Below are 27,883 nucleotides of genomic sequence, written 5' to 3' on the forward strand. Positions count from 1 at the left end.
CCTTGGGAGTTGTAGTTCACTTGATTTTTTTATGTACACCTTGACTTTTTCCTCAAAGAACCAGATAGTCTTGAACACAGTTGTTCATGTTTTGTAGTGATGATTCAACCAGGAGAGTTTCACGCCCATCCAAGCTGAAGGAGGGCTCCTAAAATTGTCTATGGGAAAAATAAATGGTACCTAGAAAGCTCTTCCTACTTAGCAGCTCTCAAACTACTTGACAGAAACTATTGCATCTTTTTTGTCAGTTTATTCACTTTCTCATCCCAGGATTACTTTCTCCTCAACCCTCGTTCTCTACACATGTCCACCCTCTCTCTGTCTTCCTCTCTGGCCTGGCATGTGTGGAGCCTGCAGCTCGTGTAGGCGCATTAGTCTGTCAGCAGTGAAATGGCTGTGGCTGACAGGCCTCAGGAAGGCAGCGGGAGGACAGGTGCTGAAGAGGCCTGACTGACGGACTGATAGCTCAGCGGATACGTCGAGAGCCTGAGAGGAGATGAGAGGAGGAGGCTCTTGTTCCACAACAGCCCCTCCCTTGTCACAGACAGGCCCCCTCCTGTTAATTCGCCATATATCTCTCTCGGTCCTCCATTGCCGCTCCCTCTCCAGCCACCACCTGTTGCCGTTTAAGGCTACTTTCTGTGATTCCCCTCCACACTTTAACCTTCTCGCTTTTTATCTTTTCTTCTCCTCCCCTTCATCATACCAATTTTTGCTCCCATGTGTCATACATGATGTGAATGCAGCAGCTGCCCCCTTCCTCGTTCGCTCTTGACCTCTCCTCTGCATCGCCTTCGCCCCCCCTGCACCCCTCTTTAATGGATTCCTGACTACTCTCCGAGGATGGGTAGGCGCAGGCGTATCGCTTGTTCCCTGCATTCCCCCGGGGCAGGAATGTGCCCTTGTAGCTCAAAGTTACGCCGAGCAAAAGTGGTCTCACTTTGTTGGAATCAAAGATAGAGGGGAGAGGGGTGGTGGTTTGGAAGTGGGTGGTGGCAGCGGTGGTGGGAGCTCCTATCTCCCTGCTTCTCTGCTGTTTCCGAAGCCTTTCAAGTGAGTGACAGCAAATTGGAAGGGAACATATGGGCATCCCCGCCAAGTGCCTTTTCCGCTCCTCTGCTCCTCAGCTCCTACCATGACTGTGCCAAAGACACCGGCTGGCCTCTAATTTGATATTCAAAAAACAAAAAGAAATTGTTGCCTTTTGAAAGCCCTTGCCTCCGTCGACTGAAGGTAATCTTTTTACGCCGAGGGGTGCCACGCGTGAGGCAGTTCTGGATCACTGTGGTCTAATTACATTGATGCAGGCAACAGATGCAGGCTGGTGGCGGTGTGTTCGTTACTTGTATGTATGCATATTTGCGAGTCATCCTTAAACACAATTTGTTAGAATATAATAGAAGAATGAAATGGGATTGGCTTAGGTTTTTCATTAACAGACGGTGCAGGATTTTGGAGTTGCTTCCTCTCATAGCTGGCTTTATGCCCCCATCCTGTGTCAAACAGTCCTCCTGGTGTCCAAGATACTTCCAGAAAAAAATTCCCCTGGTTCTTCTGTGTACGTGGACATGACTTTCCTGCCAGAAGCTGAGACGAAACAAGCTGATGACACCAATTTCTTCATTTGCAGGCTTTTTATTCCCTTCTGACCATGTTTAGTTGAATGAAAGCAAAACAAAATTACCCAAGAGAGCAATCTTAATTGTGCATATTACGCTGATGCCCGTGCATTTTTGTAATCAGAATGCAGAGGTGCACGATTAACTGCAAGGGAAGGGCGTAAATACGTTTTTCACACCTCGGTCGTAATATTCCATTAACACATGACTTATTTGAAGTGGCAAGCGGCTGCCGTGTTTTATTATGTTTATGTGTATTCTTAGTTTAGTACATAAAATCATCGACATTCAAATTAGGTTAGACATTTTAAATGGTTCTTATTATCTCTACCTTCACAAATGATTAAAGCGTAGTAAATATTAAAGGAAAAAATCAATTTCAATATTTTGCATCTTTGCCATAATTGTGTTCCAGCCTCACACTCATAGTCGAGGGTTTTGAGTACGGGAGTTTGATATTGAACCACTTTAGTTGTGTTTTTCTCTCAAAAGTTCCCCAAAGCTCGGCTCCCTCGCTGTCAATTTTGAGTGTTTAAATGATTCTAAAATTGCAAATCTCATATTAGCAGCTGCTCATGTGGAAAATTGGTTCTTTTGATTGGTACAACTCCAATTATAGGGCAGCAGCACGCAGCATTACACAGGACCGAGTGAGTAATTTAATTCATTCACAGCTGTAATACGGTTTAAAAGTTCCTGGATGATTCTTCTCATGAAGGAGATGTTTTATATACATCTTGTATAGATACGTACGTTAAAGTTTTTTTTTTTTTTACCAGCTTAATTAGTCTGAATACTGTGATAATAAAATGAATATAGTAGTGGTCTCAATTCAGCTGACGTGGCTCCTGGATATCTGAATTAGCTTTAGAGAAAAATACACACTCGGTGCTCTTACGATCTCTTGCAATCTCTTAATATTGTCTGTCACTACACCGTAACTGGAAGATTGTCAGAAAAATCTTCAGGCTGTATTATCATAATCCCAATAGGCTCAAAATATGGATATATACCCTGCAGCCTGACCTCTCTGGGCTAATAGGACACATCAGCAGTGGGAATGGCATCAGAATGCTTCATCAGACATGCTTAGCAGATGATCGAAAAACTTTGGAAACCTCCTCACGTAACTGTGGGTGGCTGTGACTGGCAATCCAACATTTACACTCACCTCACGCAGCGATTGGCCAGCTGTGTTGAGTTGAGAAAAGAGCTCAGGTTCAAACTTCTCTCTCAGCTCACTTTTCACTCCACCTTGTTGTGTAGTCGTTTGAAACAGCTTTCAACATTTAGTTTTTTCAAACAACGGCGTTAAGCATGACCTATTTGTCACTGGAATCTGTCACCACCGGCTGTAGTTATCTATATGAAGCTATTCCTGAATAGCAGCTTATCACACCCAGTGCCTCTCCAACTCCACTCACGTGCTGCTGGAGTGGTGACTGTATTTGCTGGAGCTTATCAGTCACTTTGAAGTAACAATTAAAGCAGAAAATGCTTTCAAAGATAAAATATGCAACACTTCCGCATTAAAAGACGTTTCTTATATATTCTGTTGAGTTGTGGACAGCTTTCTATCTCACACTTGATTCCTTGACTGCTCGCTCTTGCCCTCCTTTTTTCACCCTATAACAAGTTTATGACCGTGAGAGGACCTAACAGAGTGTGTGCTTGGTCAGTTTTTATTTGGCTTCATGACTCTACCCATTTGGCCGAGGCAGAGCCGTCCACTGGTACCTCGCCTCAGATGGCTGCATTGACACAAAGCTCTGTGTCACACAGGTGTGTGGGTCGGCCCGCCAGCCAAAGAGAGAACAAATTGGTCCACAGACAGTTTGACGTGCCATGCTAGTTGGCTCCACTTCCGTCGCCCTCCCTCTGTGTGAGGTGGAGAACGCGATCACAGCCACACTCATCCTCAGGTGTTAGAGGGAAACGGTGCTTCCAGAGTCTAATTGGCAGGACTCTGCCTCAGCTCGCCAGGCATCTCTGCCCTCACAGGGCCCCCTCCTCCCTCTCGTCTCATCCCTCGCTCTTCCAAAAAGCCATACTCGTTTCAGGGATCCTCGCTGGAAGTCAAATTCCATTAATCAAATCATAGCGCTGCACGCTGTTGGAATACCAACGACCTGGCTGCATGCTAATGAGGCAGGAAGAGGATGTGGGAAGGTGGGGGGAAGTTGTGTGAGCGTGTTGGGAGTGAGGTTTCCACACAGTGCGATCACCCCCAGAAGCTTGCTGAAGGGGGAATGAGAAAACAGGCTGGGGGAGGGGAGGGGCTGGTAGACAGAGGCCGATCTGTTCAAACCACTCCCTGGCTGCCCACAGGTCTGCTCGCCTCTCTATTTCCTGTCTGTGTGCATCCACAATTGCACATTTAAAAAATGCTTGTTGTTCACAGTTCTCTCGCATCATCTTTGCACCTTTTTCTTACACATTTTTAGTCTCGCCAGCATGGTGAGGACCAGGTGTTCCTTTTACCTTTTGTTCTTGACTCCCACAATGAATCATGCCTTGCTGATAAACACATAACACATGCCGTGCGTACAGACACACATTCACACATTGTGATTAAACCAGCCAACTTTTTTAAATGAAGTACTTGTGACTCCGCATACCAGGTTATTGCCCTCATGTGGGTCATGGGTAGTCATTTTTCCATTTCAGATTGTGTGATTTGAGTGGAGGCCTACCAAGAACAACAGCTCTATACCATTGCCCAACGAACAAATACTTAATGACACAAGAACACCCACAGAAAAGGAAAACTGATGTCAGATTAGTGAGAATGTAATTAGCTGCAGGAGTTTTCTTACTTTCCTTCAACTTGCTTTAACCAGGCCCAGATTGCTTTGCTCTGAGAGAACAGGCGGTGTAGGTGGAAATCATTAGAAATATACAGTCTTTTGTTTTCCATTAAATGTAACACTGTTACTGACAATGACAATATTTGTACGTATGTAAAACTGGTTGCTTTGCATTGAGGTCTGCTGAGTGGATGGTTTCTGTTCTCTTCAGTTGGTAAACGTAGCGTGAGCTGAGGTTCAGAGAGAGACCAGAACAGAGCTGCTAACATTAGCCTAAACTCTGATAGCACTCACACAGTGGGGAAATGTGACAAAGTGGATGTGCCAGTTGTTCATGGGGTTTTTTAACATGACCCCACAAACCAATGTAGTTAGGAAATGATGTTTCTTTGCCTCGAAATTAAGGCTCTGTTACCACTGGTGGTAGTGAACTAGTTAGCTTGACATGCTAACACTTGCAGCTTTAAATAAAATGGATAAACACACTGTTTAAACTGCTCCTCATATTTTTGTTTATGTGATTTTGGATTTGGAAAATTAGTTTTTGCGGGAAAACACGAACGTTACCTCATGTGAGGTGTCTTGAAAAACACCCAATTGTTAAACGTGACCCCTTTTGTCATTTTAGCCTAGTCATCCAAAGGAATTGGATGAATCCCCCAAACATCCGCTGGACCCTGAACTGCACATTCATCCTGAATATACACAAATATAACACGTTTTTTTAAAAAGTTGTAGTGAATTTCTCTTTTTAACACAACCACGTGCCATCTCTTCTCTTACAAAGCTATTACCTTTCCCTTACTTTTCCCCAGAGCTGCTTATTATTCTGCTGATGACTTTGAAGTGAGATCACTGCTTTATGAGCCCTGCTGCTCCTCCCAGTCTCCCACTACTACTGCACTCCTCCACAATTAATAATCATAATCAGTGGCAGCCTCTGACTGATGATGATTCCCGCTGGAATAACCATCGCTACAGTAACGGCGATAGCCATGATAATATTTAAAGGAATAATGATCGCTGTAATATACTTAAAGGCTTACATCAACTTCCTAATCTCCTGGATTTGGTAGATAAGAACATGTCAGTCACTCTGTCAGTGAAGGAAGTTGCTGCAGGCTATTGGAATTGTCTTTCTTGCACCGTGTGCACATTTGAAACCTAAGTTGCCCTTTTTTTTCTTATTTTTTGGTAGGAAATCACGTCTACTTTCAGGAGGAAGTACAAGAATAGAGGCGGAAAGTGGACTGGTTAACACCCTTTAATCAAAACACATGGAGCCAGTGTAACAGTACGAGTGTCGCAGCTCTACTGTCAATCATACCGATTCCTGCATTAGTCCTCCAGGCAGGATATCCTGTACGTTAGGGTTATGAATTGTTACTGTGTGAAAGAGAAGCGTTCAAGGGTCACATGAGTTCTGTGCGTCTGGGCACCAGATTCATTTAGCTGTGTCATTTTTTTGTCTGACTTTGGATGGATTAAAGCAGCTCTAATAAATATGTTTAGCAAACTTTGCAACAAACTGATTCTCCTTTTTTTTTTTTTTTTTGGCAAAACCCTGAAGAGCAGTATTATTGTTGAACTCGGGAATCTTTATTTTTTATGAGTATTATTTGAACTTCTCTACCACTAACATGCAAAAAGCCACCAGGTAAAAGTCAAGCTATTGTCTTTTCTTTTTAAAGAATAATTTGAAAATGTAAATGACGCTGCAGCTCTAATGTTTTGGTTCCTCTTACAGCCCTTTTAACAAGAAAGCTCAGATAAATTCTTACATAAACGCCACTTGCCAAGCGACAAGCGGCAGAGAGAGAAAGAAAGAGCCTCATATTTCCCTCAGGAGTTTGTGACGAGACCACCAGAGCTAAAAAAAGAGTGAATATTGGACTTGGATTTTTCAGAAACCCGACTTTAAACTTTAAAGTGGCCAAAAAAAATCAGTTAATGCACCTTTAAACAGAAAGGTAACAACACCCTGTGGCTGAGCGTCTTAATGGAGAGAGTGCTGTGGAAATTTGATTTGTTACCCTTCTGTTCTAATGTCCCTCATACAAAAGATGCGATTATTACCATGAAGCAACATGCTTAGAGACAGCAGGAAACTCAATTAACATTTAGCAAGACAACAGCATCTAGAAATGTCTTTTGTCCTCCTCAGACGAGCGGCTGAAATAGACTGCATGACGTCTCTTTCATTCACTGTTTGTCAAGTAATCTCTTTACAGCATCTCCAGCATGTGATATCTATATGAGATCTGACAGCGTTGGCTCTGGTCTCCGTCTGTCTCTCATTCAGTCTAAAGAACCTGGGAAACACAACTGCTGTCATACAAATTCAGCTTGAGATATTTCTGCTGCATTGGACCTCAAAACGGTCTTATTGTTTAAACAGTTTCCCAGCATTTTGTGCGCTCCAGCTATAAAATACTGTATGTAGTATGTCCAAGATGTCAGCAGCCGGAGGGGGAGGGACAGAGAGGAGAGATTAATCTGTGGTAATGGAGCTGCAGAGCAGGCACCGTGCCATGTGGCGATGGTGCTGTTTGGGCGGAGGATGTGGAGACCTGCCGTTCACGCTCTATACAGGATTAGGGCTGTAAGTGCAGGGGGTCAGTCCGGCTAATGGAGCTCATATGTTAGGGACAGAGGGCCTTGTGGAGAGAGAGAGAGAGTGATGCAGTGATGGAGGGAAGAGGGGGGAGTGGATGGAGAGAGGAAGGATGTAGAGGGAGGGGTTTATGTGGGGCAAGGTTCACACGGGCTTAATACTCGTTCAGTCATCGGAAATTAGACGGAGACCGAAACAAAGCGTGATTTGATTTGTCCACCTTCACGGAGAGCTGCTGTGGTCTTATCTGACTCAAACAGCAGCCAGCAGCTTTCACATTGTTCCTGCCGCTCTTTGTATGTTTGTTACGTTCATATATGTGACTGTTCGTCTCCGTCACCAGCTTCTCTCTGTGACTGTTTGTTGTTTGCTAAGCTCTATCGCTGTAAATCAGGATGAATTGAAAAGCAAGGAAAGAGTCAAAGGTCAAGGTCTTAATGGTTATCATGGATTATACTCGGAAAAATGATGGAAAAAGACAAAAAATACCCTCTTATTTCTTGTAAGGGTTTACTTCTGTTAAGTTTAGAGATAATAATAAAGTAGATTTAAAGGGATTAGTCAAAATCAAAGCAGCAGAGGCTTAGATATCCTGACTTTTAGTTCCTCGTATCAGTCAAGTGCATTTCCAACAATGCAACACACCTTTACTATCATCCTGATGGCTTAGTTAAGTTACTGTGGAAAGACAAAATACTAAATTGCTGTGCATAAGAGATGATCACAGTTGATGAGTCTTCATCTAACTCCGTATATAAAGTTTGTCATGTACACCTCTTGGACTTCCTTGTATCCATCAACATCAGCACTACACTAACCATGATTTTCTCTGTTTAACAGGGAGCGGAGCCGGGACCGCCACAAGCCCCGCAGTAAAGACAGCCGCTCGGAAAAGTCTGTAACAATTAACACGCCGCCTGCAGAGCCGCTTCTGGGCGACTCGGCCGTTCGGGGTGAGCAGGTCCAGGTAGGGCTGACCACACTGCACCATCACTTTGACACAATCCTGCAATCCTGATTCGCCTCACAATTTCTTCACACTCTGCTTTATGGATGCCTCTAATATACGATAGGTCTACTCTGCTAGTCTGATTTATAAGAGATTTAGAGCACAGGAGATTTATCAGTCACTAGTCAAAATGAGTTGGAATGATAATCAGCCTGGGCTGGGACAGGCCATCTGCTATTTGAGGGCAAAAGGCAGAAGGGACAGTCCACTTTTGGCGAGGTCTGGGCTGTCACTTTCAGGAAATCTACCACTGACAAATATCAGCTACAGGATGTGTGATGCAGAACGGTGCTTCTCTGGTCAGTACCACTTTGTTTTGTCCCTTTTATCAGAGACAAACCCTGTATTTCACTGTTGTTAGTTGATTAATTGATGATTCTCTCCGGTGCCATGTTGGGAGGTGGCTTCAGTGGCCCCCGCCAAAATGGACCAGACCGAGTCAAAAGAGCAGCTTAGCTTTTTTTACAGTCAGTGAAAAGTCAAACTCAACCCTCAGAAATCATGCTGACTTTGATGTCAGTGACGGCACGCTCAGAAAATGGAGTATGTGATGGATTATTTGATAAATGAGAAGTATAAGGTAGGAAATATAAACTTCAACAATAACTACTATATTTGCAGTAAATAAGGTAATATATGGGCATCAGGATGTGTTGGTTTGCCCATGAGTTCATAAAGGTTGTTCTTGCCAAATAGACAGTGTGCTGACTCATTTTCATGTCATGTAGCAGACAGCCATGTGATTATGTTTCTTGGAGTCAGATAAAAGGCGGAACAAATAAAAGACAGGTTGATCAGATAGCACCGTGTACGCTGGGCAGGTTGGCTGCTAGTTGGCATGTTAAGACGTGAAATCCTTCATGGTACTTGAGAGAATACAGGAGTTCTTGGTCCAAAACAATCACGGTGGAAGAAAAATGAATAATTGCCAATTTGTAACCTGACACTCTGTGTGGTATTTTTGAGCCGAAATGCAATTAATTTTTATATACCTAAAAGAAAGACAAGTGTAAAGCAGTAAAAGTTGTAGACCATGGATTTATGATCTGAAAACATAAATTGATTTCAGTGGATGTATTGCATGTGTGGCACATTAATAATACTGGAAAAAGCATTGAGTAATGTTGCTGTTAGCTGCAGGGCTGCCTCACTGCTTGTTCCAGTGTTTGGGTCTAATTGCTGGTGTGTCAGACTGTAAACATTTGAACATAGTTTGTGGTATTTCTCATGTTTGTTGTCACATTTTAAAGCAGTCTTGACATCATACATCACCAGTGTGTTTCATGTTGGATTAAAAGTAGGTTAGCCCTGTTTGGGACCTTCCAAACATGACCAAACAGGACTTTAAGTCAGTTTTCTCATCAAGGAAATGTTTCTATTGCGATCAGTGTTACTGTTTAGGTATATATTTCCCGGATGCAGCTATCTTATTATGTAGATTGCGCGTCATACGATTTTGACATTATGAGACACAGTGTTTCTGCCTCTAGTCAGATTTATTCAGCATGTTATTAGTGCAACTTCAAGCCCTGGCTTCATGTTACGTTGCATAAAATTGACTTCAATTAGAGCTGCAGTTAATGAAGACGTCATTTTAAGCTCTGGGAAACTAAATCAAAATAATCAGCAGATTAATTGACAATGAAGATAATCGCTAGCCCTGTCTCCTGAGATTTTTGAGGGAAAAAGAACAATAGTATCGGATCGGTACTTTGTAGTGGCAGATGTCCTGAGTTGAAATATTGGATTCAGTATTTTTCTGGTACAATAATGTTAACATATTTTAGCATTAAGCAGTGTAAGCTTTAAAGGCTGGTTCTAGTAGACTAAAACCTCGGCAGCATTTAAGCAACAAGTTGTTTTATAATTGATTTCATCTCATTGTTTGTCCTTTATCAGCGGTGCTCAAAGACATCAACTCATTCATAGTTTGTCTCCTCCGTTGCCTTTGATTCAGTTGATCACTCGTCTCTCCTGTGAAAGTGTGAAATGCGCCCAGTTCTTCCTCCAGCGTGTTTTGAAAGCAGGAATGTCAACACTTGCTGCTGCCAAGAGTCAAATGCATGCGGTGAACATGGAGATGGAGATCTTAGCACACAGACAGCCTTTGCTTACCCAACACTGACCTGCTCATTTAGCCAAACAACTGTCTGGCACAGTGGCCTGCATCAAGCGTTGGGCTCAACCTGCTGAAGGGAGAAGATGTCAAACGCAAACACGCACAGACACCCTTACGTTCACCATCTTTTACTGACCTACTTGGCGCTCACTTTCCCTCATGGCAAGACTCGTTAGCAGGGTGTATGTGAGCCTGTGTTCTTGTCGGTGTAGTGTGTCTAATTTTAACATATGACAGGATTTGCCACAGAGCACAGCCATCCTTAGTGTTTTGCTCTTCATGTCTTATTCATGCCGTGGCCTGCAGTAGTGCTGATGACAGGGCGGGGAGTGTTTGGCTTTAGTTTGAGTAATCAGGGCCACCGATTCTACTGAGAGAGAGGCTCAGCACAAATCCTCGTGTGTGCCTGTGTGTGTGCTTTGCTCTGCCGTCTTGCATATGCTCCTGCGTGGGGACATTACGTGTCTGTGTGCGTCAGTCATGTCTCAGAGTCTAACTGTGCAGCGCCGCGCTCATTACTCCACTGCCGGGACTTAATCAGAGTCTTGGCTGACAGAGCAGCACATCGCTCCGGGCAGGGATGTCCTCACAATCCAGCACAAAAGTTTCTCATGGCTGCGATGTGTCTGTGATGCCTCACCACAGGAATTATAAAAGAGGAGGGCGAGCTCCACATTTAAATGTGTCGGAAAGCACTGCCGGAGATTCGAGATTAACACCAAACCAGCCCGAGAATCATTTAGAGGATTTGCCTGCTGTCAGGAGATGGTGTTTGTGTGTGGAGATGTTTTCACTTGGCAGCATGCATTCACTAGATGCGAAAGACATACCAGAGCAGCTGCAGGCCACATTTATAGGAATAGTTCACCATTTAGGGAAATACTTTTATTTGCTTCATATTCAGCATCTGTACAGCACCAGCAGTGGGTTAGCTTAGCTTAGCATGACGACTGGAAGCAGAACGACAAATAACAGTCCTCCTGTCAGCACCTCTAAAGCTCACCAATGAACATGTTACATCTCGTATGTTTAATTTATACAAAAATTCCTTCCTTTTAGCTCATGTATATATTCCAAACCATTCCCTCCTCAGGGTGGAGGATTTATTTTCTTTTACAGAGATCCTCTATTGATTTGTTTGGGAAGAGGGTTTACTCTCTCCAAAGTTTGGTATTGTTCGAATCTTGAATTTTTCTCTTTGGTGAATATTATTCAGTGTTTCCCACACATATATTTTACTTGGACAATCCGCTTTAGATGTGACAATTAAAGCAAAGCTTTGTAATGCAGGCAACATTTCAAGCAATTCTGAAGAAAGTTGATGTTTGAGTCTCATTCTGAGCGGAGCGAATTGAATCGAATCTTGGATTTGGAAAATCATGACACCCCTATTCCACACAAAAGCCCAAATTTTGCAGGAGACTTTGATCTGCAACGGGATTTCAACTCTTTTTGTAAACTGGGTTGATCATACACCTCTCTTTATGTTACCTGAGTTCGCTTGATATGTTTGAACAGGACACTTCCAGCAGGTTGCTCCAATTTCAGGAGGCAGGCCAAAGCTCCAGGCTGTATGCTAATGTGTGAATGTGAAAAATACATCTCAGGTGCTCATGCGGCAGTAAAATCTTGAGGTGGGAACGAGTGGTATCAGTTTATGTCTATGGCAAGTTCGCCTCTGCTGTATTTTGCTGGCTGGGTGTTTGTAGAGGACAATGGAGGTGAGTAAAGCCTGGACGTTGGTATGGACCTGACGCTAAATCATGTGAGCAGTTGGGTCGATTTTATCCTGCTGTTATTGTTGTATAGAACTGGATAGTGAGAGGTGGACTGGAGTAGCTCAGGCCAGTGTAGCATGGCAGCTTTGCAGCTTAGGAGTGTGATTTTGAGCAGCATTGTACGAGGTGTCAAACAGGAGGAATGTGATATGTTTAAACCAGGAAGCATTCTTTGTTAATTAGCGCCTTCCTACCTCGACGAATGCAGAGAGAAAGTGGAGCTGGGTTTATTTTTAAATGTTCATGTGCAGTTTAGAGAAGGGAGCTCATGTTGCCTGGTGTGATTTGTGTTTGATCTCGCCTCCCCTCCGGATAACTTTAGCCCCTTATGTTGGCCAGTTTGTGCAGAGATCAGCTGCTTTCTGGCAAGAAAGTAGTTAAAGATAATTTGCCTGAGTTCTCGTTATAAGTCTTCTTGTATCCAAATTCTGTGTTTCCATCTATCAGACAACAAGCTGTTGCTGGTTCCAACCAGTAAAAGAAAACCAGTGTCGTTCTTTCACCGCGGTGCCAAATTCACTTCCTCGAAGTTGCACAAAGTCGTCTAACACCTCTCAGCCTCCCGCTGTTTCACCTTCCTCTCACCCTCTCTTTAGCTCAATTCATTTAACCCAATTAAACTCAGCTGCTCGCTTACACAAGTCACACCTCGGCATGGTAACAGGGGCATCACTCTTGGCATTCCTTTGGCGAAAACCACAGCGCAGGTAGCTCTGTGATACACCATGTCGGTGTCTCGGAAGAAGCCCGGCTCTTGCGTTCACGTCTGGGATCTCGTCCTCGTGGTGAGTGCTTCCTGGCTCGGTCTCCTGTGAGACAGAATTCCCACTGAGCTTCATGGATATCCTGCTGCTTTGTGTGTCTGTGTCTGTGCTCGGCGTAAGCTGCGTGCTACAGGCAGACTGTAAGCTCTGTGGGTGGCAAGTACGAGAGAGAGGGAAGATCCTCTTAACACTTTTCCACGGTAGATTTTGAGAAAGTGTTTTTTGGGCTGTAGATTTTTAATGTCTTTATTAGTGAGTCGACAGTGGAGAGATGACAGGAAGTAAGAGGAGCGAGAGATGGGGGGTTGTCAAGCAACAAATGGACTCGAACAGGGAATTTTGGTGCCCATCGGAGAAGTTTAATAGCATTTGAGATGAACTTTGAAGCTAAAGACTCCAGGTAAGGTCAACACAATCAAAGAGTTCTTCCCTGGTTTCTTGCTATGCTTTGATATTTTAGGGCAGCTGTGGTGTACTGTAGTGATATGTGTTTTTTAATTATTATTAAACTGATACACATTCTCAGTCAAAATAGAAATCTTACCATCAAAGTTTAGAATAACCAGCTATGTACAATTTACTCTGGTGCTGTATTTCAGTATAATTTGAGGTTCTTTACTTGAGTATTTCCATTTTCTGCTACTTTATACTTCTGCTCCACTACATTTACTTGATCATTTTAGCTACTAGTTACTTTCCAGATTCAGATTATTTAGTTTGACAGGCTACTTGTGACGTGTAACCAATCTGATAGTGTCGTGGGTGGGACTGATGGAGTAAGGATGCTGCGTCACAGCTAAAGTAAAACATTTTTAGATGATTGTATCAGCAATCGGACACAAAAAACATTGGTATAATGATAATAGCAGAATATTGGCCACAGTAATCAGTCAGGCTGATAATCAGTTCATTTCTACTATGTGACATGTGAGGCCACACAAAATATGTGGTTCTAGAGGCTAAATGATGTGGCAACTACTCACAGGGCTAGTTGGTAAATTATTGGTGAGCTAAAGTCAGCTAGGAACATACCTGTGCCGCTCTTAATAGCTCCAATAGCTCTCAGCGGTAACTGTTAGTTCAGTTAGCTTGTTAGCTTTGTTACTATTGACACAAATAGTTCACTCAAGAGCTTCAAGAGAAGCATTTTTACCTTTGACTCTTACCTATAACTGTGTCTGGCTCTCCGATCTGTCAAAGGTCAGCACTGTCGTGTGCAGTGGGAGTTTGTTATTCCACTGGAATAAATTGATTACTCCGCACTGTTAAAGTGAGTTAAATGTAACAGGGTCTTTAAGGATTAGGCTGGTGTTATTACCTCCACCAAGTAGGTTATGTTTTCACCCGTGCCTGTTTGTCGTTTGGTTGGTTTGTCGGCAGGATTACTAATGAAATACTGAATGGATTTCCACGAAATGGGTCTCAGCCCAGATCAGACCCTGTTAACTTTTGGTGCAGAATATGAGACTGATTCAGGATTTTTTCTCACCTTCTTTAACTTCTTTAACACCTTAGACTTTTTTGTTAAAATCAGGTGTATTTAGTTGGCTGGTATTTATGAGTGAGTGTAATTGGATGCACATCCTAGATTTGGCGAGTTCAAATTGTGGTTAAGCAGTTGTGGGTTATTAGTTGTAATATTTAGAGTGATGCAGGGCTATGGAGTTTAATATTGGATTAGGTTTGATTTGATTAAAGGGGACAGCGGGGCATCGGCAGTTTGAGTGCCATTGTGGTTTTTCTTGTCAACAAATCCCAGGAAAACACCCAAGCCAACTATGTGTTCATCCATTTTTCAATAAATGGGTCATGAGCATATACTTTAATTTTTTCACAAGGCTAAACCCTTTCCTAAAATAACTGGGCTGGGCACTGTATTTTCTAGCAAGAGTCAAAACAGGAGGGCATGGCGCATTTGTTGGGAACTATTTTCAGCGGTGGATGAATCCACATTCGGTGGTCTTGTGGGTATTTGTGTCAGCAGGACGGTGTATGTGGTGCCGAGCCAAAATAAATTACAGTTTGTTTTCAGATTATGAATAAGATATATACTTTGATGTGGGATACACTCCCTGTTGGTTTTGGTCTTTTCATAGGGTTTGTTGACTGTAACGAAAATATAGTACACCATCGTGTTTATCTGTCAGGTTGTGATGTTCTACTGTACATCAGCTGGTTGGATGAACAGGTTTTGTCTTACCTTCCTCACATGCACACACACACACACACACACACACACACACACACATTAACACACATACAGCCTTGCCAGTGGCAGCGCGGCGACACCACGGTGCTCACTGGGTCAGAAGCAATGGACGGAGAGTGGCGCTGAGGCAAGAGACGAGCAGAGAATGAGGAGGAGAATGAGAGATGATGCCTTGAGGGAAGGATGGATAAAGGAGAGGGAGGCAGGAGGAGGACAGGAGAGAGACAGTTTTTGGAGTATACCAATGGTACCTTGTATTTATTTATGTTGTTGTTGTTGTTTATTTACTACACTCTTCCACTCCTCTCGTGCCTCCTCCTCTATCTCTCTATCCATCCATCCTATTATCCCCCCTCCATCCCTGCTGCTGTCAGGACGTCCCATGTGATCATCTCATCACTCCCCCCCTCTCAACTCCTTTTCCTCTCTCCTGCTCTCCACGCTCCCTCGCTCTCCGCCTTTCTCTATAAAGCCCCTTACATTATGTGGCAAGTGAGCACACAGTCCCATACAATGCCTCCTGAGGCATGATGGGAGAGATTTCTATATAAAGACGGATAAAGCAGGGCCGGGCTTCAGATCAGCAGAGAGTCAGCGAGGTCAAACGCACACAGACTCACAGTGGGATGGATCGGGGGAAGATAAGCAGCGGCTGAGTGCAGGGATGATGTTTGTGCGAGCCGGACTGAGCTAAAGTTTGGTCGGTTGAGGACTTCGAGATGCAGTCGCCAACGGTGATGGAGGCGGAAGACGAGGTGTTGCAGGTGCTTGAGGTTTGCGAGGCCATAGAGGAGGTAAAGGAAGTGATCGTCACCAACATAGACGAAGACTCTCATACTGACTTACCGACAGTGGCAAGCTCTGCACCAGGGAGCAGACCAAGCCAGGTAAGAGAGAGAGGTTCATCTGGCTAAGATGCTAACTGATGCCTTAATGTTATTTTCCTCTCACAAGATCAGTTAACTTTTCTGTTTGAATGATATCCTGAACTGCAATCAAGCCACTGATCCTTCCATTGGAGGATAAGTTTAACATGAAATTCCTGTTTAATGCTGGTGAAGAGTAAAGCTTTGGCACGTTCAAAGGCTTCAACATGGTTGTTAGGCGGTTAGCTTTTTGCTGGTAAAGCTGAACTCTGTCCAAATACGCAAGTTGTAGTTTATTGCATTCCACATATCTTGCACTATTCTTGGTCTTGTTCTTCCCTCTCTCAGTCTACCATAGCAGTAAATGTTTTCAGGAAGGCTGGCGCCCAGCTAATCCAGTCTAATTGGGGTCCATATTTATCAAACAAGTAAAACAAATTTGAACTCAAGTGAATGTCAATTAAACTCCCTTCACTTTTACGCCTACAAGCTTAGGAATAAAAGCTATTTATTCAGTTTCTTACAGCTTAAACACTCTGCGGTACAAAGTTGAACACACGATATTGGCCCAGTGTGTGTACACATAGTAATAGGATGTTGTGCAACCTTTTCTTTTTTGCAAGAAAATAAGAGCAAGACTGAGGCTGGCATTGGTTGTGTTTGTAGTCGCTCTCCATACATCTTCACTCTCTGCACTTGTCACTTTGTGGTAACTTGTTATTATCGTATTTCTAACTTGCAGCAGAATGTCTAACCTGCTTCAGTTTGTTATCATGTTAACCAATTTAATATCGTTTTATCTCAACAGTATTTATTATTTCCCATTTATGTACTGTGCACTGATTCAAGCTGCAACCAAATGATTGGAAGAATTAAAGACAATCTAATTTGATAATCAGTTAATCTTTAAAGCATAATGTCAAACATTTGGTGCCTGCGGGTTCCTTAAATGTGAGCATTTGTTTCTTATCTTGGTTTTTCATTATGGTAGATCAAATATTTTTGGGATTTGGATGTTGCTCAGACAAAACAATATATTTGTCTGCAAGACATATGTGTGCTATGTGCTCTAAATTATTATGATGGGCATTTATCCATTGTTTTCTGAAGGTTAGGCTTGCAACTAACGATTGTTTTCGATCAATATCAATTAATCTGTCAATTGATTTCTCGATTGATTAGTTGTGTGGTCTATAAAATGTTGATCAGTGTTCCCCAAAGCTCAGGGTGACGTCCTCAAATGTCTTCTTTTGTCCACAACCCAAAGTATTCAGTTTACTTTTAAAAAAAACAGAAAATATTCACATTTAAGAAGCTGGAATCAGAGAATTTTGACTTTTCTGCTTTAAAAAATTACTCTTATTGATTAAACAATTACCAGAATGGTTGGCAATTACTGTAATAGTTGACAACTAATTGATGAATCGTTTATTAAACATCGCTTCACTGATGTTTAATAGATGAATTAATTGAGAAAGTAACTGACAGATAAAGAAAATCACATTAGTTTCAGCCCGAATGGAGATATTTCACACAAAAGTACACATGATTCAAGTGACCACTTAAGAGCTGCTTTTTAAGAAGTGCTTCCACACTTCAAGTACACTACTTGTGACGTGTTAATCTTCACTCACAATGCAAACAACTTTTTTAATCCTAAAATGGCTCTGAAGAGCATTCAGAAGTGTAGTTCGACAAAGTAGGTGCCCAGGTGTGTGCTGTCCGCAAATATTATTACTACATAATAATACTTAATCGTTAAATACTACTACATATCATTCCACCAGATTCTGTGTTTTGCTAAATTTGAACTTCTCGAGTCTCCTCATGGCTGCCTGTCGTGTCTGTTTCAGCCATACTGCAATGTACCTCTTATCCAGGCTGCTGCTCAGCTGTCAGTCTCCCTTTGTCTCCCAGTCATTCTTCTATCCTAAGAATTAGTGGAGGGAACTTTTTTAAGTGCTTCCTCCGTGTCCTGACAAGTTGTTGGCAGCCTCGCACGCTGTCCGCAGTTTGAACAAAGGTAGTTTTAAATGGCTGTGCAGAGCTCCTGGGGAATGCGTGTTGCGCTATATTTTACACACACACACACACACACACACACACACACACACACACACACACACACACACACACACACACACACCTTGCCTCCCAGGAGTAAGTAGAGTGCACTTGTTCCTCCACTGAGGGGCTTTTGTTTGCAGCCCACTTATAGCTCAACAACAGAAAACAAGCTTTTAGTGGACATTTGACTTACTGTGAGAGACAATAGCCGTTATTTACACTCAGGTGGAGCGAGAGCGCAGAAAATACTCCGTTGAAAGCTTTGTAAAATGCACGCTATCTGACATAGCATGTCAGTGCACGTAGCGAGCGTGCTATATATACCTGCACACACACAGGGCATCTTAAGACATGGTTTCATTCATTTACTGCCATTTGTGTTTTTCAGGCTGAGGTAACAGTTCAAGTTTGAAAGAATTTCTGCAAGTTGGTGTGCCCAAAATATGCTGGTTTTTAAAAATAAGCTGGAGCTGTCATATCATTTATCATTAAAAACACTGTAAAGGACTTTCGAGTGAGGGCCCATACCATCAGGAAATCCCTCCAATCCCAACAATCTCTCCTGTAATGAAATCTGATCCGAACAAGTGCCCATGTGCAGTTTAAATGTCTCTCTGGATGTGTTTAAAGCCCAGCCGCCGCTGTATCATATTGCAGCACTTAGTTTGCGGCCGCGCCAAAATTTCATCAAAGAAATCCCTTGATGGCACATTCTTCATCTTATCAAACCGCTTTTGAAAACCGCTCTGCTCAAACGTTTTTAATGATGCCGAAATCTTTTGGTGATGGAGAGCGTGATTTTCCTCAAGGGTCGGCTGCACATGATGCTGTTATGGATGCTTGCCTTTGTGTTAGATTACTGGTCTTTTTTAGACAGTCATTTTCATGCTCTTTCTGGTTTTGCAGGTGGCTGAACAATTTGCAAGTATTTCCTTTTAATCAGTGCCAAAGTTATTTCTAAATTTGGGTTTCTTGCCAAGGTTAAGATGAGAAGATCGATGCCACTCATGTCTGTATGCCAAATATGACGCTAGAGGAAGGAGACAGTTAGCTAACAAAGATACCACGTGAAACTGTGATTGGTCAGCTTGGGTGGCTTGTGGAAGAAATGGTGCCCATGTAGCATAAGAGGTATATTTGGTACATTGTACTCTGGTCTCCAACATCTCTCACGTATTCTATACATTTAACCATTTTAATTTCAATTTGCTTTTTTTAAATATCCCTTATTCGCCCTCAGCTATTCTCTCCCCTTGTTCAGTGGTATTTGAGAACACGTCATATCGGATGTTTCCGTTACGCAGCTATTTAAGTTTCTATCGGAACGCCTCCTCCCTCCCAGAGCGGAGGAATTGCTTGTAAAACCATGTCTGGGTTGAATAAATCACTACAGACGTAGGACAAGAGTAGACCTGACAGGTGTTTAGTTGCGGTGCGTGTATTCATGACGAGTATGTAGTCATGAGCGGAGGCTTTCACATGCTGGTTTTGTCCTGTGCGGTAATCATCTCTGGCCTGTGAACTGCCACTGACCTTACTTTCCCTCCCTCTCTGGATCAATTCCTCTCCTCGCTTTAATTGGCTGTCTTGTTATCGAACATTTCTGCCTCACCCTTTTCTTTCTTCCGCTTTGTTCCCTCTCTGTCGCTGCTGTTCCTCTCTGCTTCACCTATTTTCACGTGATGAATGGGACTGGGCCTCCTGCAAGGCTGCTGGTACTGAACCAGATCCGCCCGTGGTGATTGGTTAATCCCGTGAGGAAATGTGGGTCACTAGTGTCTATTTTTAGTTGTGCTGGCAGAGGGAAAGCCCAGGTCCAGTAGTCAGGATCCAACGACAACAACAACATTGTCTCAAATGTAATTGGCATTAGCATTAGCATTAATCCAGAGTCGGTGTCACTTGCAGGAGAGCATGATGACTTTTTGAAATCACGAGCAACTTCAACTTCAATTTGGAGTTTGGGAAATTATCGTAGTCAATTTACTCTGGATTAAGAAAATAATCAACAGATTAAGGATTATGTCATAAATATGTAATCTATAATTAAAAGGTAATTCAAAGTGCTTCACATGGGACATAACAAGGCATTAAACACATAGTTTGACTTCTTGGGATCCGTATTTGCTTGCTCTCTTTCCAAGAGTTAAGGAGACGATTGATATCACCCTCATGACTGTCCATTAAGTAATTAGCTAGCGCCAGGAGGCAATTAGTGTTGCATAGCATCAAGATTAGAAACAGGGGTAAATAACAGAAATTCAGAACTGAAGAGGTGAAACGTCTTCAAGAAACTGAAACAAGTCCAGTTGCCTAAGATACATCACTTAGTATGTGAGGGACTATTTCTTGGCCAGGTGCAGTGACGTTTTGGAGTTTAACACTTGACATGGAGTCCAGGAGGGGACACGTATGTATAATGGGTTGCTTCCTGACAGAGCCAGGCTTGCTGTCTTTTATGCTATCAATTTATGCTAAATTTAGCTTGAACCGGTCAATTTTTTCCATTTTTGTTAAAACTAAATTGCATAAACATTAATCAATTATCAAAACAGAGAGAAGCAGATTAACTTACTTTAGCTGTAGTTGCCATATCACTTATTCTAACACCTAGGCTTCTTTAAAGACTCCTTAAGGGCAATAAAGGATGAGTGTAGGCATGAGAAGCAGTGATTCATGTCTCCCCTGAGTCTTCTTGAGGTACACTGTGGTCAGAGAGACACTCTTCCTTACAACTAATGCCTATTGATTTCCTATGTCTCACATACACACATGCACACATTGAACATGCCTGTCTTCACCTGCTAGACGAAGGTCAGACAAGATTAAGACTTGAGAATCTGTCAACAGGAAAGATGGGCTGCACTCGACACCACATGGATCCTTCAGGGACAAAAACATGTATATTTAAAACATAACTGCATGTAAAGGAGTTTCCTGCATCTCCAGCGCTGCCGTGTAACTGCTTCGGTATGCCAGTTGTCATCCCTGATGATTTGTGAATCTCCCTGTAACTGAGGCTTGTGGTCTCTTTGTGGAGCACTTATCTGAGCTAATACAAAAAGAAAATAATGAGGTTTTGCTTACTTTTGTTCTCTGTAGGGGATAACTGCTTCATGTGAGTAAAAAGGCCTGTTGCATAAGTCTCTGTGGAGAGGCCTCCTCAGTCCGCCTCTTTCATTATTAATGAAGCGGCTTTCACTGTTCGGTTGCAGAAACAATCTCCACTCATGTTGACAGGACTGAAATATGCATTGTTTATGCTTGTGTGTGTGTTGCATAATTTAATCAGACATTAGTAGGCCTACTAGGCTATGTTCTGTCAGCTATAATTCATCTCCTCCATATCAAATCACAGTTCAGACATTGCCAGTGCAGTCACTACAAAACAATACAATAAAATCAATTGGCACAAGTCTAGTCAAACTTCAGGGAATTATATTCTGACCTAGTAGCATCTTCTCGTTGACCTTTTGAACTCAAGTCATGCATTCCACCGTTTGGTTTTACTGCTCATGAGATCGGCCGGTCGTGATGTTTGGCTCTTTCTAAACCAGTGCAGACAGTCAGATGAGTATTTACGACCGCGTTGTCCTGTCAAAGGTCAGATAAAACCGAGACAGTTTAGAGTGCTGGACCTCATCTGTGAAAATCTATATCGACAGGTCAACAGTGAACATGTCATCTCTTGCGAATGATAGTGCGTCTATGAATAGAAAATGCTGCATCATATGTTCATTTTGAAATACTTGGAATTTTGAAATAATAATTAATAAAATTAATAATAATAAAATAATTTGGGCTATTAAGGCAATACTCATTAGTGGGATCGATTAATTGTGAGCATTGTTAGCTGATGTTACCATTTAGCACCACTGTGCCAAAATACAGCCTCATTATCACGTCTCTAGACTGTAGGTCTTGGTAAAGATAAAAAATAAAAACCTTAATATATTTCCCAAAACAGCTGGGCACTTTCAGCAGACATTGCTCAAACAGGAGAAAATAGGGCATTTGTTGGGGACTATTTTCAGCAGTGGATCAACTCACCAGTGTAACGGTGAGGCTCATTTACTGTGTTTTTGGACAACAGCACAGAGGAATAAATCATATCAGGCTTTTGCTATCTGGGAAATGCTCGAAGGAGCTTGATCAATTAAATGTTTTTTGATGACAAAACAATACAGAATATCCCCAGCAATACCTAAAGGATTTGAGAAAATATAGTGGACCAAACATATTTTCATTTTCTCCCCATTTAATAAATGTGTGTATGCACTATTGATATCCTGTATAGCAGCGAAACATATCTTAGTATATGAGTATACTCAGTAGCTTCTTTCTAGCTTCAAAGACAACCTGAGCAATACTGCCTGAGTCCTCCATTGTTCTGCTTCATCTCGTTCTCTGCTGTTTTTAACCCCGGAGGCCAGTGGGATATTCTCTGTCCCAATGCACCATCCTCCTCCTCCTCCTGCACCTCCCAACCCCCTCAGTCTAAAGTGATCATAATGCATCTCCTGCACGATCCCCTCTCTGCTAGTGTGAGGCTAATGTCACAGATACAAGTCTTAGAATAGGGCTCATTTACAACAGTATTACTGTGTATTTGGGTGATGAAAAGAAGCTGTTCTTGAGTGTTCTTGTGGCTGATGGCAGTTCATTATCTGTCCTTTTTTTTTTGGCTGGCGTGAGCAGCACTCTGCCGCTCACAGGGCCGCGTTAGCAGCTTGTTATGGCTGCTGTGTAAAGAGTCCTTATCTTCCTTGTTCTAACGGCTCTGCTCCCACACCGCTGACCTTCATTATCTGCGGATGCAGTCGGACGCCGACGTCAGCGTGTACACCAGTTGGCAGCTCGCTCTGTTTACTTTTTCCAATTCATATCTTCTATCCTTTCTTTTTCACGTGCTTGGAAATAACCTCGCTCGCCTGACGTTTCAGTCAAAAGGGACAAAAAGGTGTTATAACACCAGAAGCTGCAGCTATAGGAACCTTTTACAGATAAAGGAAATCAACTCAAATGCAGTACAGTGAGATACCAAACTGTAATCCAGAAGCACAGTTCAGATAAAAGCTTTCTCTTCTAATATTTTCAATCCTCTGATGCCCTCTCTCATATTTTCCCCTCGAGCAAAGCAGCTATATTTGGCCCAAACCCCACTCTATTGTTGTGGTTTTGTTATTCTGCATTTGCCAGACCTGCTGAAGTCACTGGGTGCATCTCAGTCCCATTAAACACATCCTTCACTTGCTTCTTTTTTTCTCTGTGCTTGGTCCTTTCCACGAAAAAGGACATCTAGACCAACCTTTCCAGTAGAATTAAACATCCTTATGTCTCAGGCATCATGTAAAGCATCTTTTAATGCTCTGCTGTTTGTATTTGCCCATATAATTTGATTTAATGTCCAGATAATTATTATAAGAGCAGGCAGTTATTAAGGCCACATGACCAACTAGACGACTGTATTCTCTTTGTCCTGTGTACAGATCAGTTGAGACATCATTTTGGTGGTTGATTATGAAAGTAATCATTATGCACATGAGTCGTTTCTACTGATAGCAGTGCTTTTTTTAAAATTATTAACTATTTGTACATAAATGTATTTATATTTGATATCTAAATTCATTACTTAATCCTCCAGTTTATGATTAAAATGTCTCACAATTAGTAGACATAATTAAGTAGCCTGAATTATTTAACTGAAGCTTAGAGATCTTTATCATCACATGTGACTGAATGGACACTAATGAAATGTGAATATATTATCCATTGAACATGAACAAGCATTCTTTGCCAGACATGCTTGCATCGCTGTTTCAAATCTTTCTTTGTGTCCAGGATGACAACTGGGGCGAGACCACCACGGCCGTCACGGGCACATCAGAGCACAGCCTCTCCCAGGAGGACATTGTTCGCATCACCAAGGACCTTGAGGACAGCGTCGGGCTCGACTGCCGCCGTTACTTCACCCTGACCTTGGCCGTGATTCTGGGCCTGCTAGTGTTCCTGACGCCGCTGGCCTTCCTGGTGCTGCCCCACCTCCTCTGGCCGGAGAAGCTGCAGAGCTGCGGCACGGCCTGCGAGGGCCTCTTCATCTCCGTGGCCTTCAAGCTGCTCATACTGCTGCTGGCCGTCTGGGCGCTCTTCTTCAGGCCGCCGCGGGCCGGCCTCCCGCGGGTGTTTGTATTCCGGGCGCTGCTCGCCGTGCTGGTGCTGCTCTTCGTGGTCTCCTATTGGTTGTTCTACGGAGTCAGAATACTCGACTCACAGGTGAGATAAGAGAAGGGAATGCATGAAATATTACAGTAAGTGCTCACTGTAACTTAAAATATACACACAGAGAAGTATAACAGTGGGAGAGGTCTCACATAGTGCAGACACATTCATTTTTAATGCCTCTAGGAGCTCAACACAACCACAAACACAACATATTTGGTTTCCACAGTGCTATGTGTTTACTGTGTGAGTCATAATTTATAATCCCTGTTGGCCCCCTCATTCAGAAGGAAAACACACATACAAACACACAGAAGTCGGGGGTCTAAAAGGCTCGCGATCCTTTGAAATGTATTTAAATATTCATATGCTCTACATCTTGTCTTACATGTGTACAATCTCCTTTTTTTTACCCCCCGCAGGAGTGTTTTCTGCTTGTTTTTGTTAGTTTTCACACTGCATTTTCATATATTCAGTATTCTGTGTTTGTACTGTTGTAGATTCAACTTAAAACTTGATCGTTCACAGGACGAGAACTACCAGGGCATCGTGCAGTACGCAGTGTCCCTGGTGGACGCTCTGCTCTTCATCCACTACCTGGCCATCGTCCTGCTTGAGCTCCGGCAGCTCCAGCCGTGCTTCTCTGTGTGCGTCACACGCTCCACGGACGGCGAGATGAAGCACTACAACCTGGGGCAGCTCAGGTAAGAAGCACGGAGGGACTAGTTTCACTTCATGGGTGTTTCCTTCCGTAAGTATGATGTTGTACCCTCAAATCCATTGCAGACCTGTGTTAACGGTTGGTCCTGTTATCAATAGTTAACTGTTCAGGCAGAAATCAGACGCTCAGGCAGTGTTAGAGGGGGCGTAGTGCTTCTAATGTAATGTAAGAAAGTATCCAGTAATCTGAGTAACAGATGATGAGTATGAAGGCTTGTCAGACACAAAAAACACTGTAGTGGTTTAATTTACTATGATATCAGGATTCTAACTCTTTATTGCATCTCATCAGCCCAATGACAGACAGTTAAAACACAGCATTCACATTGTGAAATGTAGGAATGTGTTCTGGCAGTGTGTTAGAAAAGTTCAGTATGATTTATTGGCTAGTTATCTTCAATAATGATTCCCTGAAACAGTTGACCACTGTCGTTTTTATGAAACTTTACTCAAACTGGAAGAAATAGTGCATTTGAATCCACGTTTGGTGCTCGATGCAGCAGGATGGTGTCAAAAAAAACACTACAGTGCCCATGTTGGTCTTACTGAAGGAAACCTTAGTGTGACTCATTGATTTGCTTTTTGGCCAACACTGGAGGTTAATGACAGAGCGGAATAGAGGAATAATTACTCGATTTATCTTTTAAGTTTGGTTGGCTAACTTTCTCTCAGTGTGTGAGCTGCTACTGAGAAGGTACAGAGAAGATTTATGGCTGCGATCTAGGCTGACAACAGGAAATAATGTGGGCAAAAATGTGTAAGGAGGTGTAGGATGAGATGGGAAATTATCCGCTGTCAGAGCTCCACTTTGTAATTAAGGCTGAGAAGATGTGCAGGTGCATATTTAGATGCAAATTTTACATATGTGGCAGTTTCTGATGACTGTGGGGGCTTTAGTGAGTGCTTGCATTAAGAGTAAGACATCAGTTAATACTGAGATGTCCCATTAGCATGTAGAGATTGAAGACAGGAGTAAAAAGAAGGGACAGGACGAGAAGGTAAATAGAGCTAGGTTGACATGAGCAACCAGGGGGAGAGATGCTCCGAATGTGTGAGGATGAAAGGGAGTTGAAACAGAGAGTTGAAACAGAGAGGACATGTGGGCGAGCTGGAAAGAAACTGGGACACCTCAAGTGAGAGAGACGGAAAAGGAAGAGGGAAGTCACTGGTTATATACTCGCAAATCGGAGGAAGGAATTCATACAGGAAAGACTCTGGAAAGTCAAGAAAACTGAGGGATGAGCCTGAAGGGAAAAAAGAGCAGTGATCAAGTAGAAAAGGAAGATCGAATGTTAAGCCAGCGGTGGAAGAAAAGGCAGAGACGAGAAGGCGTGCAGACAAAGTGGCTGATCGGGAGAGGAAATCGTGCCAGGAGAAAAAAAAGGAGAGGGTGGGGAAGACTTCAGAGAGGAAACTCCTCAGAAAAGAGCTGCAGACAGAGGGCGGAGTACAGAGGGAAGACCCAGGAGACCGAGGCAGGGAGAACGCTACGGGAGGGAGAGAAAGAGAGAATAGAGAAGGAGGGATTAATAGTTAATGGGAGGGTAGTGTTAAAGAATCCTAAAATGTATGTGGGAATAAAAGAAAGCAGAGGAAAGGCGTGTGTGTGTGTGTGTGTATGTGTGTGTGTGCGTGCATGTGTGTGTGTGTGTGTGTGTGCGCGCATGTGTAGGAAAGAACAGCTCAGACTAGACCGACCAGGTTTTTTATGACCGAACTGTCTCTGAGGGGAAACAGGAAGATCCCATTTTTAGCCTAACGCAGCAGCTCTCCTGTTGCTGCCTGGTATCAATACGCAGCCCCCAGTCTCACACAGACTCCTGCTCACAGGCAACTATTAAAACGTGATGGATTTATAGATGGAGCTCTTCCATGACAGGCTGGATGAAATATAATCCTACACCTGCTTTTATATCTTTGTGTAGTTTTATTGGTGGATTTTTCATACATTATGAGTATTCATAGTGGCCAATGACGTAGCAGTATGTAAAGGTGCAATGTCTTTAAAGGTGCAATATGAAAGAGAACTAATTTTAAACATTAAAAAATCAACATAATGTTAAGAAATAACAGTTTGATGTCTATGAACCTTTTATGTTGAAGAGATATCTACTGAAGTTAGCATGCTAACCAGCTAGCCCTGGGCCTAAAACCGGAGTTTTCCACGGATATGAAAAAACAGTACAGTACTCATTGTTCTTGCTGTCATTCTGTTCTGTTCTGTGTCATTTATACTTAATGGGATCTAATGTGAAAACATACCATCAACCTGAAGCTGAACAGACAGGAAAGGGGATTTGTTTTCTTTTTGATTTTGCATTTGAAGAAGCAGGTCAGACAGCTCAGTGTGTGTATGTTTGTAATGGTCTGGTTGGTGTGATCGCTGGCTGCCTTGGGGGTGTTGTCCTTTGTAAGCTGTGCCATTCATCCCTGCTTGGCCGGCAGCAGGCCCGGCCTCGCTCTGTTGTCCGTCTGTGACTGTAAACACACAGCTAATTAGCGCTCCCTGCAGACTGGAGCACAGCATCTGGTCAGCCTGACACACATGCACGGACACGCACAAACATAAACACGTGCATGTGCGCATGGGTAATTGCACCATATACATGCAGATGACTGTGCACATGTAGCCACAGATGAATCTCTCATGTATCTCCTCTGTTACCAGGCAGAGGCGGCTGCTGCTCACATTCCTGTTTTTTCTGGCATCCATCTTTCGCCTTATCATAACGGAGACGCAGCCTGGGCCCCGGGGCCCTGATGGCTTGTCTCAGTCTGCCTGGCCTTTGATGCCAATCTGGGGGCCGGAGGAAGTCTTTCTTGTCCCCTTGTCAGACCAGACGAGCTGAATATGAATGCATTCCTTACAGCTGGATAGTTGCAGAAGGGGGTGGGGGGTTAAACACATTCACAGCTGGGGACTTCACAGTTTACATTCCCTGACTGGTCAGTCATGAGCAGCAACATCAGAGAAGCCAGTGGTCAAGTAGCTTGATCTAAAGGGCAACTGGTTTCAAACTGTCTGCAGTTGCTCTTTAAGTTGCTGTTCGGTTTGAATGGTTTTGTGTCATGTTTGCTCGGCTTAATAATTG

At 43.0% G+C, this 27,883-nt stretch overlaps 1 protein-coding gene across 2 annotated transcripts in view; it reads left to right on the forward strand.

Annotated features, from left to right (window-relative positions):
* The window catches only part of LOC140992283 (vang-like protein 1), a 51,184-nt gene that overhangs the window by 11,676 nt on the left and 11,625 nt on the right, over positions 1-27,883 (forward strand). For both annotated transcript variants that reach the window (XM_073462586.1, XM_073462587.1), the window contains exons 3-5: positions 7,881-8,007; positions 23,694-24,125; positions 24,600-24,775. In XM_073462586.1, coding sequence (XP_073318687.1) covers positions 7,881-8,007; positions 23,694-24,125; positions 24,600-24,775 — 735 coding nt within the window. The remainder of the gene's footprint in view (positions 1-7,880; positions 8,008-23,693; positions 24,126-24,599; positions 24,776-27,883) is intronic.

Source organism: Pagrus major, chromosome 24 (genome assembly GCF_040436345.1).
Source record: "Pagrus major chromosome 24, Pma_NU_1.0".
Taxonomy (NCBI): Eukaryota; Metazoa; Chordata; class Actinopteri; order Spariformes; family Sparidae; genus Pagrus; species Pagrus major.